The sequence below is a fragment of the Colossoma macropomum genome, unplaced genomic scaffold (genome assembly GCF_904425465.1).
Source record: "Colossoma macropomum unplaced genomic scaffold, Colossoma_macropomum, whole genome shotgun sequence".
In the NCBI taxonomy this organism is placed as follows: Eukaryota; Metazoa; Chordata; class Actinopteri; order Characiformes; family Serrasalmidae; genus Colossoma; species Colossoma macropomum.
This window is the reverse complement of record NW_023494795.1, coordinates 6,353,267-6,375,923: the sequence shown is the minus strand read 5'-3', so window position 1 is coordinate 6,375,923 and position 22,657 is coordinate 6,353,267. Positions and strand designations below refer to the sequence as shown.

General features: G+C 41.1%; 1 protein-coding gene across 9 annotated transcripts in view; it reads right to left on the bottom strand.

Annotated features, from left to right (window-relative positions):
* Positions 1-2,664: 2,664 nt before the first annotated feature.
* enah (ENAH actin regulator) overlaps positions 2,665-22,657 on the bottom strand; it is a 169,843-nt gene continuing 149,850 nt past the window's right edge. For 4 of the 9 annotated variants that reach the window (XM_036581291.1, XM_036581290.1, XM_036581288.1 and 1 more), the window contains 10 exons: positions 21,114-21,854; positions 19,009-19,343; positions 16,787-16,923; positions 16,521-16,569; positions 15,517-15,568; positions 15,291-15,357; positions 14,319-14,378; positions 8,683-8,767; positions 7,331-7,388; positions 2,665-5,475 (listed from right to left, as the gene is read on the bottom strand). In XM_036581291.1, the coding sequence (XP_036437184.1) occupies positions 5,438-5,475; positions 7,331-7,388; positions 8,683-8,767; positions 14,319-14,378; positions 15,291-15,357; positions 15,517-15,568; positions 16,521-16,569; positions 16,787-16,923; positions 19,009-19,343; positions 21,114-21,854 (1,622 nt within the window). In that variant the 3' untranslated portion in view covers positions 2,665-5,437. The remainder of the gene's footprint in view (positions 5,476-7,330; positions 7,389-8,682; positions 8,768-14,318; positions 14,379-15,290; positions 15,358-15,516; positions 15,569-16,520; positions 16,570-16,786; positions 16,924-19,008; positions 19,344-21,113; positions 21,855-22,657) is intronic. The other 5 variants (XM_036581293.1, XM_036581289.1, XM_036581294.1 and 2 more) reach the window with 5 other exon arrangements.

The following is a 22,657-nucleotide window of genomic DNA, read 5'->3' as shown; positions in this document are numbered from 1 at the left end:
ATTTATTTATTTACATATTTAGGAGGAGGGACCTGTTGGTAGACCACATTTAGCATGAAAAGACAGAACTGTGAGTTTTACTGGGAGCTGTGAAGGTGCTCAGAAAAATAGAGCACTAAGCTGTACAAACATTAAAGTGTCTATATCATAGTTTATTTGGAAATATACAGGTTTAATGTAGTCTGTGAAGACTGTTAAAGTTTCAAAGTGTACTATTCACTCTGCAGGCCGTATGCAGTCCATATATGGAAACCAAGATGTTAAAACAGCCCATTTTGAATTTATTGTTTTTGTGACGTCACGAAAAACTAATGCACATGAAGCTGCCTGTTGGGCAGGAGTAGTTTAGCTCCACCCATTCAGGCTTAGGTTATGAGGAGTATTTCAGCCTGACTGCTTTTTGAATGAGGCACAATATGAGCCAGTCAGAGTCAAAGGTCTCTTACATGTATTACTTTTAAAGGCTCAGTAAAACAGCCTGTTAAAATATAAGGGATAAAAAAAGGTTGCAAAATGGTCATGTAACAATGAATTATGACTGTTTTTGGTACACAAACCCACACATGTTATAAGTGAACCTTAGGAACTAAAAAAGACAAGAAAAATGTAGAATAGGGCCCTTTAAATAAAACATGGGATCATAAAGTGACAGCGTGGTGGGAGCTGGTGACACCAAAAGCAACTCTACGTAAAATTCTCTGGTGAAACTGCAACTTTTTTGACTAAAAGGCAATGACAGTGATTCAAAGTGTCCATGATAACTACACTGTGTTCAATATCAGTGTATACGTTATTACTGAATATTACCACACATCTAGTTATAACTACACAATCTAAAAATGTAATAAAGGATTTATAAAAGCATGTTTGCTTACATCCAGTTAATTCAGTCACTTTTACTGTCTAAGTTGACCAAATGCCATAGTAGAGTCATGGCACATGACCTAAAAACTGCAGTCTCACTCTCAAACACTTGCTATAAATCTCATCCGCCAACCATCGTCTGCATGAGGTAATGAAGCAAAAGCACTCTTGGCTTCCTGTCTTGCAAGAGTTACACTTTTAGCAAGCTGCGTTTGACTTCAAGTGAAATAGAAATAGAATAGAAATCTACATTCAACCCACTTCACCAGGAGCGATTCGTATACATTTCTATGGAAAATACAGTTACACTGCTGCATTGTCAGCTTTAATGGAGAAGATCGGCCCAAGCTTGAACAGAAAGACAAGTGGAGGGGGTGTCTTCAGTGAAGTGTAGCTGCAAGATCCTGAGCTCTGCAACTGTTGCAGTTAAGTCCAACCTCCTTCCTGTTTGCCTCATTTGAACTGTGGCTGCAAAAGGCGACAGAAAAAGATGAGCAGATGATGAGGCGTGAAAGGAGGGTGATGTCATGCACTACAAGGTTCATGTGAAGAGCATTAGAGGGGGTGCATGCAGTAGGCAAGTGGAGCTTTCAACTGCATATGATAGAAATTATGCTTAAAATTTATCATACCAGACTGTATTTCCATGCATAGTGTCTTATTCAAAACCTGTTTGCTTCACTATCCTCTCTTTAAGCTCTTATTGACCAGGGTATGTTTTGGTTTGTCCATCTGAATTTACATGATCAAATTGTAAGGCAAATTATTCAGTAACTGCATGAAATAAATGTATTTTTATTTATTTTTTGTAAAAGCTCCCCTCAAATTAACAGAACGTGTTTTATGATCACACATATCGCTATATGCTTACAATCTACTGCTGAAAGCCAAAAATCTTAGACGCTCTATGCATTATTTTGTAAAAGTAATTTTTACAGAGCAGATCACTGAAGAGACGCCATCTGTTTATAGTTTATAGCCCGGATTTGTGGAAAAATGGGTCGACTTTCAGTAGAGTTCAGCTTCTTTTATTATAAGGGTTTAAAATTACATCACCCATCTATTTGACTGGAAAGAAGACAGTAACAGATCTCATACGACACCCACCTTCTGAATGTAGCTTATGAAATATGAAAGTTATGAAGAGTATGACAAAGTGCGTTTTGGAACCACCGGCGGTCTCAAGGAGTTGAAAACATTAATACCACAAAACTAGCTGTTTATTGTTCAATCTGAAATGTCATGTATGGATTTATCGGCAAGTTCTGCTTTTTATTTGTGCAAAATTAAAAAGTTAAGATTTATTAAGATTCATTCCATGTGGTTTTGATGTGAAATGCACCGTTATAGAGAAACACACAGGACTGTTCAGTGGTGGTGATAGGAACCAGACGTCCAAAGCACAAAATGGTAAACACTGTCTGATGCCTTGGACGTAGTTCTACAGTAGTTTTACGATAAGCTTTTGGCCTAAAACATACTTTGCAAACACATGTAGGGCGCTTTAAGGCAAAATTGTACCCAAAAAACTCTGGTTGTTTTGGATATTAAATAAAATGACCATATTTGTGTTGCAGACATCATGACCCCTGGTTCCCTTCACCACCACTGTGAAGAAATCCAAGTTAGTACGGTTTTAGATCTGCACCAACTATGCAGAAGTTTTGAAAATCAATTCGAGTCCATGCAAGTATTCCCATCTTAAAATCCTTCAAGACCATTTTAAAATCACATAAAATTGAAATGATTTAACTCCAGAACTGCATCCATGGTCTCTTTGATTGAGAGACTCACCCAAAATAACGTATTGCAATTTTTATTTCATTTGCTCAAACAAAACAATGTTAGCATGTAAGAAACTTCTAATTAACATGAAAACAGTATGGTACAATGTGAATGATAAAATAGAAAAAAAAACAAAAAACAAAAAAACAAAAAAAGAGAGAGAGAGAAAAGAAACCGATAAATGCATTTCAGGAACATTCTGTTGAATTCTGTCCAGCACACATTTGAATAGTCCGATTTTCACAGCCGCTCCTGAAGATGGATACGTCAAGACACACAATGATTCAGTATCATCATTCCACTGATTCCCACTGCAGAAACTCTCCCATCTTCAGACCTTGCAAACATCCATGAGTAACCACTTAACACAAACCATACTGTAACAAAATAGAAAAATGGCATGATGGATAAATGCACGTCTTTATTTTTTCAAACTAACATCTTAAAGTCTCCCTTTTGTACTTTACTAAAGCAGGATGCAAAACATGTATGAGGTTATGACAGGCCGTAGAATTATTATTACTAGTCTTTTTTTTCCTTTTTTAAATCTTTGACATATTAAATGCAACTTCAGAACAAGGCACAAACCATGAAAATCACAAACAGATTTATCCGATGTATGAAATCAACCTCGATTGTAACATTTCACCTCCCTAACCGAAGGACCCCCCCGCACCACCACCACCACCACTGATTCTTTCCTGATGAGAAAACGAAGGCGGCTCAGGACAGTGTGACGTTCAGGAGATTGTTACTGTTGAACTTTGGTGAGATCGCCACGCGCGCGAAGGTGATGGCGTCGGCTTGCCAGCAGTTTCGTCGTGATTTGAATTTCTATGGAGTTTTAAAGTGCAATCAATGCTGTAAACACACTATACAAGCTTTCTGATTCCTTGAGAGTTTATGTTTGCATGATGGAGAATGGGTTAAGAAGTGATTTGTTTTGATTAAGATGTACGAAGGGCTTTTCGGCCAGAGATAAATGGTAAAGCAAACCAGCGACAACCATGAAAAGAACGAGAAAACACCAATTTTCACTCCAGTCTTATGTTGCTGATTCATCATGACTGATTGTACTTAGAGGTTTAAGCTTAAAAGAGCTTTCGGTTGAGCTTTCGGTTTTCCTAGTTAAACTTAATCATATTTAATGGAGCCCTATGGAGAACCACCACTGGGTGCCTTCCAGTAGTGGAAGGGCCATGTATAAAAAAAAACAACAAAAGGGTGGACTGAAGAAAAAACAAGCACTCTACATGGCACGAAGCTATCTGGAAATCTTTCGCTCGGATAACCCTTGGAAAACAGTTCTAATCTCGTCTAGCAGTTTGGTGGAAATCCAATACAGAGAACAGCGATTTTACAGTCTAAGATCTTTTGCACCCTTGATTTTGGAAACAAAAACACAGTACAAGGGGCTGCTGAGCATGATGGTGTACCTCTGTGATTTGATTATGGCTATAAAGAGGTGTTCGTGAAGAACTGCACCTAGCGATTTAAGGGAAAAGAACAAAGAAAGGTATGCAGTGTGGAAATAATCACTCATCCACAGATCGGGGGTAGAGTGGGTGATATCACCAAACAGGGAAACACATATGGGGGGAAACTGAGTGTCAGTGCTACACTTATTGCTTATAAACTGAAAACAATAGTCAATTTATTTTTCGTGGCAGCAATGTTTCCCATTTCATTCAGAACAAGACCAAGACATGCACTAAAATCAAAAGAAATACGAGAAAAGCCTGCAATGAACTCAGAGGAAAAAAAAAAAAATCGTTTCAAAAAAGTAGTTCTCATTAGCACTATCTACAGATGCGGTCTTGTTGATATTGGTGTTTCACCATCGTTTTGACTGAGAGGATTTTGGTAAAGAGCTACAATGAATTACAGTAGAAAGGCATTGTCCCACCTGATCTTCTCGAACAGTTCGTGAACATACAAGACAGAGAAAATATACGTAGTACAGTGGCTCATAAGAGACAGGCTTTTGAGCATTCGCCTCCAAAAGAAAACGTATCCAGATAATTACCAAAATTGACTGAGACTGTATCCCAAGATTACGTGACTAAGCTACTCGATATGGCCATGGCGTACGTTAGATCAGACATAATTAAATGAGTTGCAGGTATCTTTTTTTTGTCTTTAATGTACATATTTAGGTTAAAATAGTATCAGGAAGACAAGCTTTACAAAGTCCTGCAGCAATAAACTCTACCCAGTCCTTCAGTCAGTCGTTCGGCCTGATTCTAAGGTTATTCCTCAACTGTGCGAGGCGAGCTAAGCCCTACTTCACTTTACCGACTCCCGTCAACGCCGTCCGACCAAATGAGCCTGCCCTTTGCTAAGCAATGTGCCAAAGAATGAATGTCATCTGCTGGATATACAGTGTCACTCTTCCATGGTTAATACAGTATGTAGTTCAGTAATAGTTTGTGTTCTCCGCCCTCTTCGCAATTATTTCCCGTCGTTCTACTTTAGAGTCATCCATTGCATATTGACAGTCTTTTCTCTTTAAGTCGGCGTTCCTGCCAACTGGGTGGAGCATTGGGGAAAAAACTAGGTGTCACCCCCAGCCTATAGCTGCACACCTCCTGCGCTCAAGCTGTGTCTGTGTGCCCCAAACGGCGTCACCCTCAAATTTCTTCAGCATTAATACGGTTATTGTTATCACCACTGGGTTTAAACTCTTTTGTAAAATCTCCATTTTTGTTGCTTTTGAGAAAGTGTCAGAACTTGAAGCTGGCCCTGAGTGATGGGCCATGGTTGGAAAATCCAGGGATGCTGCGCTCTTTTACGCCGAGTTGGACTTGCCCAACTCCTCCCTGATCGCTGTAACAGAGAGAAAAACAATGGTCAGGAAACATTTCGAAGAACACAACACAATACAAATAGAATGTATATGGTTACTGAGCTAAAAGATGAGGGAGAGTCTTGAATATTCATGAGGTTTAGCTTAAAATTAAGTGACCCTTATTAGTCCCACAACGGGGAAATTTCACCCCGTGCAGTGAAACACCACATACACAGTAGTGACCACACACCCTGGTGGGCAGTGAGCACACTTGCCCGGAGCGATGGGCAGCCCTATCCACAGCGCCCAGGGAGCAGTTGGGGGTTAGGTGCCTTGCCTAAGGGCGCTTCAGTCATGTACTATCAGCTCAGGGGATCAAACCGGCAGCCTTCCGGTCTCAGGGCTGGTTCCCTAACCTCCAGCCCACGACTGCCCATGGCTGAACATGAGGGTTGGTTCAAGTCTGCATTACTTTTGCAGAAAATAAATGTAGGGGTGGGCGATATGGCAAAAATATCATATTGCCTTACTAATAGATTTTCACGATACACCAGGGATGGAATACAAAAATTAGGAATACATAGAAATTAAGCATCTGTACTAATCATTCTGTAAAGGCACTGTTTAGAATACAGTTAGTTTTAGGATATAAACAACAATGCTTGTTTATTAACCATTTTAAAATCAGTGATTGGTGGGTGAATCTAAAGAAGACGATGACGACAAACTGCTTCCTTACAAACACTGAAGCTCCTGATAAAGCCTGATTGATAAATCAATGTAATGGTCAGTTCAGTTACTTATCCCAGAGTTACTGAGCTCTGCTAAAGCCTGAGTAGACGGATAAATCAATGTAATGATGACCTATGGCAAATTGTTTGCTTAGTTCATGGGATAGCAGTGGGGTTGTGGGAGCAGCAGGCAATGAGAGCCAAAATAATGTTGAGATTTTTTTTAAACTTAATTTAAACAAGTGAATTTTTCATGAAACATGAACAGAACTAACATATTAACACAGTAGGTAGAATAATTTTTCTGACCAACTCTGTGATGCACAATACATAACAGGACATTTTGACCCACACACACTATACACTATTAGTGCCACATTAGAAAACTTTATATACAATGATGTTTATTTAACGTTTCATATACTTTACTGCAATGAATTCAGTAAAGTTAGACTAATTGTGCTCTCTTTGTACTGAAACACAGTTGTTCAGTGTTTAAAGACGGACTATATTCACAGAAAAGCGTATTATCATGACAAAATTTATCACAATAATGATAGAGTAGTGTCATATTGCCCACCTCTAAATATACAGATTGTTATTTTAAAGAAGTGCTTCCTAACCCTGGAGTACCCCAGCTCTAAACATTGTGTTTTCCCTCTTTTAACACATCCACTTCAACTCAAGAAGGGCTTAAAAAAGGCTTAATTCATAGACATCTGATTTTTCATTGCTTTTGTATGTATATGTATTAAAATTACTCTACAAAATAACCCGTTTCAAATTCAATGTTGTTGTGTAACCATAAAAAAACAATGCATCTGCATATAAACACTTAATAAACTGTCTACAGCAGTTTTCAGCCCAGACAACTTTTTGAGTGAGATACAGGGCAGCCAACAAGAACAGAGGTGATTTATGTATTTCAGTCTTAAAAGCAAAAAAAAAAAGTCTGTTTAATGCTTAAGAAATAAAATTTGTCTCAAAATGTTCATCTTAAAATGAAAGTAGTTTTAAAAAAATGTTACAGAAATCTGAAGAAATATGTATCATATGGAGTCTTTAATTAGACGACTAGCTGGATCGAGTGTGTTAGAGCAGGGAAAAAAACACCAACAGACAAACAGAAATATTACCCGTGCAAAATATAAGGAAATATTACCATCAATAAGTTCTTCTTTCAGCTTTGACAGTTCCTTCCTCATTTCTTCCAGAATGTCCTGTAACATAAAAAGCACAAAACTTAAAACTAATACCATGAACTCTTAGATTTTAGTGGTCTCCTTCAAAGCCAGTAAACTGACCGTGAACAGCAACTGAACAGTACAATTAGCATAATACAGTGGTCATGTAGTCATTTGAATTGCTGCATTAATCATTCAAATGAGAATATTTAACTGAGAGAGAGAGAGAGAGAGAGAGAGAATATTAGAGCAAGCAAAAAAGATAGTGTGTCTACAGATAAGCAGGCACTTTACATACGCCGATCAGGCATAACATTATGACCACCTCCTTGTTTCTATGCTCACTGTCCATTTTATCAGCTCCACTTACTATATAGGTGCACTTTGTAGTTCTACAGTTACAGACTGTAGTCCATCTGTTTCTCTGATACTTTGTTAGCCCCCTTTTACCCTGTTCTTCAGTGGTCAGGACCCCCATGGACCCTCACAGAGCAGGTACTATTTGGGTGGTGGTTCATTCTCAGCACTGCAGTAACACTGATGTGGTGGTGGTGGGTTAGTGTGTGTTGTGCTGGTGCGAGTGGATCAGACACAGCAGTGCTGCTGGAGTTTTGAAACACTGTGTCCACTCACTGTCCACTCTATTAGACACTCCTACCTTGTCAGTCCACCTTGTAGATGTAAAGTCAGAGACAATAGCTCATCTGCTGCAGCACAGTTTGTGCTGGCCATCACAGTGGTCACAGGACGCTGTTGGCTGGATATTTTTGGTTGGTGGACTATTCTCAGTCCAGCAGTGACACTGAGGTGTTTAAAAACTCCAGCAGCACTGCTGTGTCTGATCCACTCAGACCAGCGCAACACACACTAACACACCACCACCACCTCAGTGTTACTGCAGTGCTGAGAATGATCCACCACCCAAATAGTACCTGCTCTGTGAGGGTCCATGGGGGTCCTGACCACTGAAGAACAGGGTAAAAGTGGGCTAACAAAGTATCAGAGAAACAGATGGACTACAGTCTGTAACTGTAGAACTACAAAGTGCACCTATATAGTAAGTGGAGCAGATAAAATGGACAATGAGCGCAGAAACAAGGACATAATGTTATGCCTGATCGGTGTATGCCTCCTCAGTCGGCCTCGTTGGGGAAGAAGAGAGGCATTTAGTCTGAATGAGGAGAAGTGTGCATAAAATGACAGTTCCTTTTTAGAGGTGAACCAAAGACCAAATTGAGCACCTTGTCATCCTCCTGAACTCACAACCCCAGAAAAACCTCACAAAGGTTCCATTTAAATGTTAATTACACATACAATTATGCGATTTTACCTGTTTCAATCTGTCATAGTCAAGAGCTTCTGTTGGCACTCCATTGGCACTTAGGGATCCAGTAGGAGTGGGTGTAGACCTCGGTCTGAGGACGAAATGAATAGGATATGACACTCACAGCCAGCTAAGCGCGAGTCACACACACACATCAGAGTGTTTAAGACAGCAGCTAATTGACAGTAACTGCTTCAGTGGTTACACACCACTGAAACCAGAGGGAGGATTTGCACAGCACTGTCAGCTTAAACTGGAAACAAACTGGAAGAAAATGCAGTGAAATCTCAACATAACCACATGATTGAGATTTCAGGCAATTGACATGCAAAGCTAGAAAGACCAGGAAAAGCTTACAGAATATAAATTTGATACTGTATATACTTATTTTAAAAAAATGTAGTTGCTTAATTATCTATAATTATATAGGTGATATAGGAGTTAAAGGGGAATTCCACCGATTTCTCAAAAAATCTACAAAATTAAATGTTGAACAGAGTCATTCAGGGTGGTTTGGTGTGAAACGCTCTGTTCTAGAGAAACTTGCAAAGTCAGAATCGTTCACAGTGGTGGTGATAGGAACCAGACGTCTGAAGAGTTTAATGCCTCTGCACACTTCCTCACAGGAAGTTATTACGTGAAATTGTTAGATATTTGCCATCTGATGTCTGACACACTGTTTTATGATAGTTGTGTGATGAGGTTTTGGCTTAAAATGTAGTTTCATCCATTTTTTCAGGCTGTTCACAGTGGAGGAATACATGCAGGGCGTTGTGAGGCAAAATAGTCCCCCAAAAAAACTTACTCTTAAGATTTTATCACTATTTTACCATCATCAATGTTACATATAAAACTCAGAAGACTCGTGTAGGTTCACAGCTGGTTTTGGATGGTAAATAAAATGGCTATATTTGTGTTGTAGACAGGGTGACCCCTTGTTCCTATCACCACCACTGTAACGAAATCTGGGTCTGTAAGTTTCTCTGTAGTGAACCATTTCTCATTAAATCACTCTGAACGACTCCGTTTACATCCCCAGAAATTTCTGAATTCTGCTTTAAAGTGAGTTATAGGAACACACAACCATGCTTGAGTTGAATGTAAGTATAATCAGGGGTCTGTCTCTTGCTTAGCCAGCTAACTTTAAACTTAGATCGATCTAATCCTGGATTTTCTGTTTCACAACAGTGTCACTTTTTTTTTTAATGGGCTTTAATGAGCAAAACCCTTTATCTCCAAAATGACTTTAAATGGGGCAAAAAGAAACAACGGAAAAATATTTTTTTCCAAAGTAATTTTGGAGCATTTTTTCATTTGTCCATTTATCAAATTCCGGAGAGACAGTAACAATATGCTCTGGAACGAACCAGGGCTGAGCTTCTGGCCAATCAGGGACAGCGACGGATCCCTCTGGTCTCTTTGGGTCTCCTATTCTTTTCTTTCTTTCTTTGTGATGTTTGTGGCATCAATCACATGAAAAATGTATCTCACATAACAATATAAACCACTTAGCACTTCAGTAAGCACTACCACTGAGGCAGTGCTGACAGGGTTGCCTTTATTATTGCCTTTGCTATTAATGCTGTCTTTTCTACATATTTACATTTTCCTTCTCTGAAAAATAAACTGCTCAACTCCTCACAGTTCCTGCAATTGGCTGTTCATTGTAAACGTCATGCTTGTATGTACATGTGCATGAGCTTGCATTTGATTTTGTGAAGAAGGAGCAGAGTCAGGACCCTGACTAAGTTGAATGTGCTTCAGAAGACAGACTCCAGATCACTATTATTACTACATTTATTTTTATTATTATACTTGTCAGACTAAAGTACCCCTAAAATAAGCCATGTGTCATTCTGTTGTTTTACAGTATTATTAGGTTAATAAAAAGTATTTTAAGTTCTAAACTGTAAGGATAAACTTTAAAGTATATAGATTTATGTTTCTAGTGAGATTAGAATAATTAAAGCTGAAATGCTTTTGCTGACTAAAGCTCTATTCTAGCTGGATTAGTCTTCCCAGAGGAGGTCATGTAATGTAATTTGTGTGTGATCTGACTGGCCGATTCGTACAGGATAAAGGATCTGTGTAATTTCCCCAAAGTACCCCAAATAGCCTGGATCAAAACATCTCACAGATGTTTACCTAAGCATTATGTGACAAGCGTCACATTTCCGAACAATAACAACAACACTGTGCAGCTAAATGGCAAATATGGTGGGGAAAAAATAAACAAAACACGATAAAGCACGAAAAAGGAGACTTCACATCAAAATGTTGTGGATTTCAGTACTTTATCTTGTCCTTGAGGATTAAGGGATTGGGTAAAATAAAGATTGTAACTGTTAGCCTGGCCTTCAGGTCGCAAAAAAAGAAAAAAAAATAGGAGGCGCCATTTTCTCCTATCCAGTGTTATTACATTACTGTGATGTCAGTTTGAACAGGACTGCTATCACTGAGGGAGCTCATTGGTAATCACTCTAATTACATCACCTCCCCAATTAAAACTAATCCCAGCTCCAACAGGGCTTTACTGTTAATTTTGCTAAATATTGTTAAATCATCACATGATTTTTCATCTAAGCTCATTTGAAAACACCTCTACACATACAGTCCATAGGGTCATATCATGGTTATATACAGCAAATCCAAATTTAATGCAGTCTACATAATGACTACTTCATTTAGGCATCACAACCCAGGAGCAGAAAAAGTCAACATCACCACAAAATAGAACATTTTAATTAAAAAGGGGGGAAAAAAAACACTCCAAACTGCAGCACTGCTGGGAGAGCAGCGGAGGCATGCACACACACCCTCACACACACTTACACAGCAGCCTTTTCACTCTCATGCTTCCCTGCCACACACAGCCAACAAGGTAATCACCAGAGCGTGGAAGTGATTAGGGAAACGGTGCAGTATCTGATCATCTAATAAGAGAAATGTGAGTTTATCTGGCGTTTACAACATGTTTGCACATAATGGGGACATTGGAGGTCAAAAACTAACAACAAACTTCAGTAATGACCTTTTCGTGATATTATATGACTTATATTGTTTCAGTTTAAAACGTTACTCAAGAAGCCATGCATAAGATAATGACCCGAGCTCATTCTGTGAACTCAAAAAGGGGTCATGTGGTTGGAGGCAGGAGGAGTAGCTCTCTCGTGAGGCTGACTTTAAGCCTTCTTTAATGAGGAGAAATTAAAACACGCCCATACGAGCGCGCCTGTGAGGAGCGGGCACAGAATATGGTCTTATCTTTGAGGCCGGCTGGGAAAGTTGGCATAGAAGGGCTGAAGACAGACGCGCCGTGCAGCCTGACGCTACACACGCAGTGCGTTTTATCAGGAAACACCTGCACTAGTGTCACTGCCATGTGACGACAAAGAGGAATTCCTACCCAGTCGTTTTTGTATATATATTTAAAGGGGATCCAGACGCTGAGCTCAACAAAAAGGAAAATGAAGCGAAGTATTTACAAAGCTCTATCACAACCACTGTCTAGAAATGAGCTAAATATGCAACAGCTACCCTACTGTGCAAAAGTCAGAGACCACCCTTCATTTATTTCCAGTCAAAACGGTTGTTAAATATAAGTCGTTCGTTCTGCAGCATCAGGAAAAATTACCAGAAATTAACAGAAAATTACACAGAAGCCTCAACAACTAAATACAAATCACATTTGTAAGTATTTAATGTGTCTATCCTATCCGCAGACTAAGGCCCAGTCCCATTTCTTATTTTTACCCCTACCCCTTGTTTTCGAGTGTCACCTTAACCCCTTGGAACTGAGTTACAAGGAGTAGTGGTTGAAATCGTCCCTCTGAAATGGGACCCTCAAATAAAAAGAGCATCACTTCATTAACAGCTACCAGCGCTGCTCTGTAGGCGACCCTGCCAGTCTGCAGTGACAGCAGAGGAGGGTAAAGTTCAGCTCCTCACTGCTGGGCTTTAGTTACATTTAGGGCATCATATGCCTTCAAAGAGGGGGGCAATTATTTATTATCACCCACCCCTAATTCTTCAGTGATATGAAGCTGAAGTCAGATATTCACCAGGTTCTTTCAGTTACATTCTGGCAATTCAGGCATCAAAACTGCTGGACTATTTAAGGTGGAACGGGAAAGTTAGCTAGCTAGCATGCTATTAGCGATTTTTTATGCTTGTTATGAAGGAAACGACCGTAATACATTGAAACGACATTAAACTAAGATAATACAGTGGTTATCGTAATTTTTTAATGGAGTAAATTCTCACATTTGTGGGTTTCTTTGGTCTCTTTTTCTCCATCTTGCCGGTATTTCTTTTTTCTCATATCACTCTGTTTGGAGTCTCTGAAACACCTCTGTTTGGAGGGTCATGTAGCCCTAACACTTACCCTACCCCTCTATCTCAACAAAAATGGGGACACCCTACCCCTAGACGTGAACGCTCCAAACAGAGGGCTAAGGGCTGAGTGGTAGGGGCGAGGGGTGAAATGGGATTGGGCCTCACTTTCAGTTTTTCAAAGAAATCTGCAGGGATATTTTTCTACATCTTCAAAGTTCACCAGCAGCTTCTTCGTTTGATTTTCAAATTTTCTATTTTCTTTTCTCAGTGAGGTTCTTCTTGACAGCTACACAAGATGAAAGCTTTAAGTACTGTTTATTGGACGGTGATGTTTTGGTGGTCTGCCAGGTCTTTCACACCTGTTCTCTCTAATTTGAGCTCCACATTTTGAAACTCCCTTTTTTCCCCCCCACTTATTTCCCTACAACTTTCCTTCCTCCTATGCAAGTGGTTTATCTTAAATCTGAACTCCTCAAAAAATAACCTCGAAAATTAACTTAACCCTTGTGTGGTGTTCAGGTCTGTGGGACCCATTTTCAATGTTCACCAAAAGAAAAAAATGATTTGATTTATTATTATTTCAACCTCAGATTCTTGGCCTTTGCTCATTTTCTGTGAAGAACATATAAAATAACCCATTTTCAGTGTCTTCACTCTGTTCACCCCCCACACATTTATATTACACATGTAGTGTTGGGCTGAACCTGCGGGGAGTAAAAGTGTGGAGGTGCTGTGTCCTTCACTCTGTTCTCCTCCTACATGGCCTGCTGTTAGTGTGTGTGTGTGTCTGTGTGTGTGAGGGTGGACAACATGGACAGGCTGCTGACTGCCTACAGCTGCTAAAGGAGAACCCTACACTGGACGCTTGTGATATTTTAAACATCTGGTATTTTTACATAAATTGTTATGGCTGCACTGATTTAAAAAACAATGTGGTGGGTCCACCAGACCACTGAGTAACAAACACATCAACACCACTCAAGGGTTAATGGCCTTTCTGACTGGAAATGAAATACATGAATGGTGGTCTTTGTACACTTATGCGAATATTTTGAAGACAACTGACCGAAGCACTATTCGTTATCAGAGGGAAGTATAAGACAGCAATCCAGCTGTGATATTGGTGTGGTGTGGTATTGTATGGTGATTAACTTGTTGGCAAAATGGACAGCTTTGTATGTAAATTGAAATGGTTGTAGAAAACCACTCATAGCACCAACCCTCAACCTACAAAGAACGTTTGCAGCACAGCAAAGGCTAAAAAAATAAAAAAATAAAGAGCTCCCAAACTCGACAGGCTCTTATACCTGTTTAAGGAATCATAGTACTTGTCAGTACCCATCTGATTTCTCCACGGCGCGTCCCGTCTGTGAGAGTAAAGAGACTAGCTGGTCAGAATACACCACAGACAGTGCGACAAAACTACTGGAGTGACAATACACCACAGGCAGAGCTCCAAACTGCTGGCTCATCAGCATAAGCGCCACTGGTTTAGTGGACCTGAGGAACCGTTCTGTATTTTTTAACATTTGGTGCATCATCTAGTGGCAGCAACTGACTCTTATATACATCGATAAACTGTTAAAACTGTACGTAACAAGCTTTAAACAACTTACAATGGCATAATTAACTTCAGCATATAAGATACTAAGAAAAAGAAGTACATTCAAAATACAGTCTTCAGAAAAAAAGCAAATCAACAAAGAAAAATGGCAATTTTCATATTTTTTCATATTATTTTATTATTACTTTTCTGAATTATTTTACAAATGTTGCCTTTGCACATTTTCGTCACCGCTCTACACATTTCTTGTCAGATTCTAGATGCTGACACTTCTCTGATGAGAGGTTTTGCTGCGCTCCCTCGCTGAAAAACAATAATTTTGGAAATCGAATTACAGTACTTTCCATTTAACGTTCCAAGACTCAACCGCCGCATCTGAGCGGAATGATAATATGTATGGGGACAGACAGAAAGGCCTGCAATAAGCAACAGCACTTTGCTTTAGTACTGTTAAAGTTTCCTGATGAAGCAAGCCCACCCCACCCCACCCCACCCCACATTCTGCCATGCGGTCTTGTGAGCCCCTCGCGTAAAGCACATGAGACAAAGCAGTAGATGCAATCAGTGGTTCACACGAGGAACAAGAACGTAAGACCTGGTCTCTGCGCCTACATTCCAATGAGCGTGAAAATGTACATGGAAATCCTATCAAGAAGACAACCTGACTGAAATGGGACATAAGATAGACAGTAGATTGTGTCTTGCATAGCATTACCTTCCAATAACTGGTGATTTGCTACCATTCATGGTGTTTGTCCTCTCCCAAGGCTTTCTGGGCATATCTACAGCAGGAAACAATGTAAATTAGTCCAGACAAAGACGGATCATGTGAAATTTAATGTTTTTTAAACAGTATACGATTATGTGTTTAAAGCACAACGTTCAACAATAAACAAAATACATTAAAAGCACTGACCAATAAATTCTCGCAAAATTCTTACCTGGTGTGCTACAGGCCGACACCTTTGGGGTCGTAGTTGCTTCAATTTCATCCTGTTGGAGAAAACAGATGGGTTCATATGTCAAAGGCAAATAAGGCTTTGTTCACGCAGCAGGTAAAAGTGGCCCAAATCTGATCTTCTTTCTTCATATGTGACACAGATGTGTGTCTGTGTGTCAGAGTGAACAGATAAACACACTGAATCTGACATTTTCAATTCCGATTTGAGACGATTTTATAAGTGGTCCTGAAATCCGACCCGTATCCGATCTGCGGCAATGAGACTCAGTCTGAACAGCCAGATCGGAATTCGTGCGACTTTTACGTCAATCCAACTCGACATCCGCCATCATTTCGTGCTGCTGGGACCTCAAACATTTAGGCTGATGTTTCTGTATTAAAAAATTTGAGGAGACTCATCACAACCGCTCTGTGTTTGAAGAGATTTCTAAAGAAATGTCCGAACGCGGCCGCAGGAGAACGAGGCTGCAGCGTCAAAGAACAGTTAAAAGTCTGAAAGCAAAGTTTAAAGAATCCGAGGACACAAACCAAAGAAGTGACCGCGCCCTTTTTACGGCGAGCTGAACACATTCTGGGTGATGAGCCCAGCTGTCAGTCAGTGAAGCTTCATGATGGCTCCTGTGATGCTGGTGAAGATGAAGCTGATCCTCCGGGAGCGACTGGCGTTCGTTGGCGGTCGTGATTGTTTACCTCTGGATGAGCCGCGTGACGCCCTGTTCTTTTGCGCATGAGGGTCAGTTTAGGAGCTGATCTGTTCAGACTGATGACTCATAGAGGTCACAATGTGAACAGCCAAACAGAAAAAAAATCAGACATGGTGAGAAAATCAGATTTGGGCCACTTTTACCTGCTGTGTGAACGTAGCCCAAGAGATTGCAGTGGCAGCCAGAGAACTGACGAAAGATTTGTGACTCGTTTAACATCAGATACGATATCTGCACAGCGTTGTATGTCTTGTCTGTGTATCATGTTTTGTTGACTCACAGTTTTCTGATCAGGCTCTGGTGATGATCCCTTTTCTGCAATTCTTCTTCTGCATCGGGAAGAAAAATTACAATTCATATACTGTATTTTACAGATGTCAAAATGATTACATGCCACTTTAGTGTTTTTTGGGATGCATTTAAAACATCACATCACTCATTATCACTACTTTTTCCCTATTAAATCAATAACATGACTCGTAGCAAAATGCATGTAAACTACTTTTAAGTGCCTGGATAGCGTGAAGAAATGGAGTGTGTGGGCACCTCCTGGCCAGCAGGGCGCTCATCTCCTCCATGAGTCCTCCTCCTCCAGGCAGAGGGCCGTTCCCTCGGGCTGTCTCAGGCTTAGCAGCTCCAGGGCCCACTACACCTCCTGCAGCTGTGCTAGAGGGCTCATCATTCTGTGGTAAGAGATGAATGGAGTGAGTCTAGGGAACCGACTGACACAGTGGATCTGCTTCTTGATGATCTTATCCGAGGCTTTCAGACCGGTTAAGACCATAGTGGATCAAAGTTCTCCAGTGGAAATCAGGAGGTGCATGTTTAAGGAGATTGCAGTGAGTGTTTGGCGTTAGATGATTTAGCTACAACACGTATAAAAGGTTTGAGACAGAACCTACATTAAAAGTACTCTTTTAATGTACAATATGTATATTAGGCCTCTAGGCTTATCACTATTATTATATAATCACCTTATTACAATTATTTGAGCTGATCAGAATTATTTTCCGTATTTATAAGGTTTTACAGTCATGAACCCGGGTTTGTGTTCATCAGCTGGGTTCTGACAACTATATGTAAATAAAAGAAAGCAGAAAACACATTCACTGGGACACAGGAGCCCTACAGAACTAAAAGGTTCTACATTTTGTCTGGTTTTATAAAACCTTATAATAACAGAAGATGATATATTTGTATATTTGATGTTTGTTATTAACGCCTTTAGAGGGCAGCAGTGAGTAATGCTTGTTTATTTGATGTTTGTTAATAACACCTTTAGAGGGCAGCGGTGAGTAATGTTTGTTTATTTGATGTTTGTTAATAATACCTTTAGAGGGCAGCAGAGTAATGTTTGTTTCTTTGATGTTTGTTAATAACACCTTTAGAGGGCAGCGGTGAGTAATGTTTGTTTATTTGATGTTTGTTAATAACACCTTTAGAGGGCAGCGGTGAGTAATGTTTGTTTATTTGATGTTTGTTAACACCTTTAGAGGGCAGTAGTGAGTAATGTTTGTTTATTTGATGTTTGTTAATAACACCTTTAGAGGGCAGTGGTGAGTAATGTTTGTTTATTTGATGTTTGTTAACACCTTTAGAGGGCAGTAGTGAGTAATGTTTGTTTATTTGATGTTTGTTAATAACACCTTTAGAGGGCAGTGGTGAGTAATGTTTGTTTATTTGATGTTTGTTAACACCTTTAGAGGGCAGTAGTGAGTAATGTTTGTTTATTTGATGTTTGTTAATAACACCTTTAGAGGGCAGCGGTGAGTAATGTTTGTTTATTTGATGTTTGTTAATAACACCTTTAGAGGGCGGTGGTGAGTAATGTTTGTTTATTTGATGTTTGTTAATAACACCTTTAGAGGGCAGCAGTGAGTAATGTTTGTTTATTTGATGTTTGTTAATAACACCTTTAGAGGGCAGCGGTGAGTAATGTTTGTTTATTTGATGTTTGTTAATAACACCTTTAGAGGGCAGCAGTGAGTAATGTTTGTTTATTTGATGTTTGTTAATAACACCTTTAGAGGGCAGCAGTGAGTAATGTTTGTTTATTTGATGTTTGTTAACACCTTTAGAGGGCAGCAGTGAGTAATGTTTGTTTATTTGATGTTTGTTAATAACACCTTTAGAGGGCAGCGGTGAGTAATGTTTGTTTCTTTGATGTTTGTTAATAACACCTTTAGAGGGCAGCGGTGAGTAATGTTTGTTTCTTTGATGTTTGTTAATAACACCTTTAGAGGGCAGCGGTGAGTAATGTTTGTTTATTTGATGTTTGTTAACACCTTTAGAGGGCAGCGGTGAGTAATGTTTGTTTATTTGATGTTTGTTAACACCTTTAGAGGGCAGCGGTGAGTAATGTTTGTTTATTTGATGTTTGTTAACACCTTTAGAGGGCAGCAGTGAGTAATGTTTGTTTATTTGATGTTTGTTAACACCTTTAGAGGGAAGCGGTGAGTAATGTTTGTTTATTTGATGTTTGTTAACACCTTTAGAGGGCAGCGGTGAGTAATGTTTATTTATATGATGTTTGTTAATAACACCTTTGCCACTTTAGGCTCGTCCTTATTTGTATACAAAAAAAAACTTTTGTTCAAATAAATTGTCAATCACAATTCTTTATATGCCCATTTTCAGCTAAAATTTCAAGAATGTGACATTTCTGGCATTTGTACTTAACATAGTATCCAGTGACTCATGCACTCCCTTAACTGAAACACAGCGCAGCCTCAATGAAGTCATTCAAAGACACTTGACAAGATTCTCACCCTTGGCACTTTCCGTAGCTTGGCTCCGGCGAGGGCGGCCGCCAGGCCGGCAAGGGGCTTGTTCTCGTCAGTGGTGGGCGAGGGAGTGAACAGGCCAGAGGGCAGAGGTGGGGCCGGGGGTGGAGGGGGTGCAGGAGGTGGGGCCTGGCCAGAGGGGGGTGGCGGTGGCCCGGGAGGAGGTGGCGGCCCTGTGGGGGTGAGCGTAGGAGGGAGAGGTGGAGGAGGAGGGGGAGGGGGACCGGGAGGAGGCGGGGGTCCGGCGGAAGTGGGGGTCACAGTGGAGCCGGGTGGAAGGGGTGGTGGGGGAGGTGGGGTGGGCAGACCCTGCACTGAATCTGTGGGGGGAGAAGAGAAGCAGCAGTCAGAACGCATCTCAGTGAAGGCTGAGTCACTCATTTACACAGCGCCTTCCCTTCCACGACGGCAGCTCCTCTAAAGCAACGCCACTATTAATAAAGTCCAACAGTGCACTTCATATCACATTTAAACTGCTGCATTGCTTAAACATGAGCAGGTTAGCATTAACAGGTCAAAGTAAAAATAACCAATACATCATTTTAACACGAAATAAAAAAGGAAAAAGCAATAAACGTCAGGGTCAATATCATTTCAGCTTGAATCGCATTGTCCAAAGACGAAAAACAAACAAAGCCCACAGTGACCAACAGTGAAAGCTCACTCAGAATGCTCAACATAGAAAGATGACAACATATATGAAGATGGAAGGTGACCACACTGATTGTTTTTCAAAACTGGACAGATGTGGAGCCTGAAAAGCAAACTATTGTAAACTTATTCTCTCAGCAACTTTCACATCTGAACCTATGAATGTGGTCAACTAGTTTCTTCTTGTGCACTTTCCTCTACTTCAAATCTGACCACTCAGAAATAGTTGAACCTTCAGAACTGCCCTGCAAAAATATGGACAAAAATGAATCTGTTGAATAGTTGTTGAATATTACGATGATAATGTCAGATGTGCTAAACTACAGTGATAAGTGTATAATTTAACATCTTTGGCTTGTTTTTTTCTCTTAAAACCTCACCTTGCAACGCATGTTTTTACAGGCCAGCTAGTTGGCTAGTTTTTGGCTGTTCATGTGTACTTTGTTTGTAGGTCTTGGCATCTCTATGGTTCTAATTAAAGGCCTATATGTAATCTCAGTGTATTATTATTTTTACTGATCATAATTATTTCCACTCTTCCTACTTCAGGAACCTCAGCTGTTCTAGTATGGCAGCTCTTTACTGTGTGCTTATCATAAAATATATCAGAATAATGATAAAAATACTATACATGCAGCCCTAACTTAGATACATTTGCTACAATAGACCCAAATCAAGCTTTGACATTGCCTATATGTATAATTCGCATTGCTCACAATGCATTTACAATAGCTTGGTATAAGGCAATCAATACATTATCTATTGCAAGCAATAGATGCCTTGTTTTATATCAGGACAAAGCTGTCAGTATGAACCGTTTCCACATATGACTATCAGTGATAAACGTGTCAAAATGCACCTCAGACAGAAAATATGATGAAAGTCTACAACAGGAGAGAAATGACTAGCAGAAATATAAGCGTGACGACATCCAGTGCTGCCCATTTTTCCATGTACCCCAGGTTACTGTGCCAAATCAGTGACCCTTGAATGTACATGACCGCATCTACACTGTGCAGATGGAGCGGTTCATCAACATACTGTATACTGAAGAATGAGATGTTTGACCATAAAAAAATTATAAAAGAAAAAGAAAATGATGGCACAAGTGTGACATCAGAGACTAATCAAAGTCCACTGTGGAGAGTGAGAGGATGGATTCATGAGAGCGAACATTCATGCCATGCCAAACCAAACCATACAAACGGGCACCAATCAGCTCAATGCACAATCACAGACGAACAGGACGGCAAAACTGGACATGCGCAAGGCATTGTGCTCCCCTGAAGCTTAAAAGAGCCGTTCTCGTCCAGCGAAAGCGAGAAAAGAACAGCCGCAGCGGCCTGGTTCAGCACAGCCAGCCCCGCCCCTCCCTAGACCCTCCCCTTTCCCATTTAGTGGGTTAGTGGAGGCGGAGAGACAGAGAGAAGAGGCCTTACCCGGCTGGCTGGGGGGGTCAGCAGCAGGCTGAGAGGCTGGCACTGGAGCAGAGGGGTCTCCCAGAACATAGTTTATAGAGTACTCGGCGGAGGCGGGGGAGGCTGTGGAAGGAGAAGGGAAAACAGGAGGCTGGGGTGAGGGACAGGACACGAGGGAGGCGATGGTGGGCGACTGTGACAAGGAAAAGGGGGGCAAGGGTGGGGGAGGAGGTGGAGTTGGGGGTGAGGGCAGGGGCTGGCCTGAGACCGGGGAGGAGGAGCAAGAAGTGTGGTAGTGGGTGGAGCCTGTCGGCCCAGTGGGCGAAGGCGGTTTTTGGCAAAGTGGGCTGGGGGCTGGGATGGCGATGACTGGACGTGGGCCAGTGGCCTTGCCAGGGGGGCTGCTGATCATGACCGGAGGAGATGGTGGCAAGGGGGTGAAGTTGGTGGCTGGGCAGATGGTTGGTTTGGATGGAGGGGCTGGAGGAGGAGGAGGAGGAGCCGGGGCAGGGGCCGGGGCCGGCTGGCGGCGGGGGACAGTGGCGTAATGGGGCAGCACCGGGTGGAAGGCGGAGCCTAGCGAGGTGGCGAATCGGGAGGCGGAGTGGCGGAGGGGAGGGGTAGGGGGTGTGGCTATGGAGGGTGATGCGGAGGGTGGAGGGTAGTTGGGTGTGGAAGGGGAAACGGGTGAGGAGGAGGAGGAGGCGGTGGTGGTCTTGGCGTAGTCTGGAGGCGGAGGGGTGTGGAGGGTGCTTTCGAATGCTGAACACGCCGGATGAGTGGACAGGAGGGAAGAAGCAGCGACCGTGCAGAGGGAAAGAAACACGAAAGACAGAGAGATAAAGGGGAGGAAAAAGGAGGAAGACAGAAAGGAGCAAATGAAGCAGGAAAACAGCAACAGACCTACATCTCCCTAATGCTGCTGTTTCACTTGTGTCTACCACATGGAACACGCTACAATTAGTACAATCAATCTGGTTAGCTGTAGATAAAAATCATGAATGTATTTGTGAACAATGGATCAATCCCAGCACGCATGGTCGACCCAGTTACTGACGTGGTTTCTCATTCAGTACTTTCAGGAGCCAGTGCCGAAATGGAACGGTGGCGTAACTCCTGAAGGCACAACTCAGTCTAGATTAGTGTCTGTGGGGCTAACAGAATCACACTGGTTACATGTCAGTTCACCACTCACTCCATGCCACCAACACTCAATTAACACCACAAAGAAACAGTAGACTGTGAACTTTGAGGTCTGCAAATATAAGAATGCATAGGAAATCTAAAGCTATGACGAGTCTAAAGCATTGTGTTGTTATGATGCACCACTGTTTCAAAAATTCAGTGCTTACAGGCCCAAAACTGGAGTTTAAGATGTTATTTAGTGTGTTATGCAGTATTTTATAGCGCAGTATTATCTCTCATTCATTGTCTCTCCACTGTAATAATGATTTGCTGACAGCAGCTACTTATAGAACTGCACTGAGACCTTAGGCTTCCTAGCAGTAACATTAGCTATCTGCCTTCTTTCTGCACTCACCAGCTTAAAAAACCTGCCAGCCCTC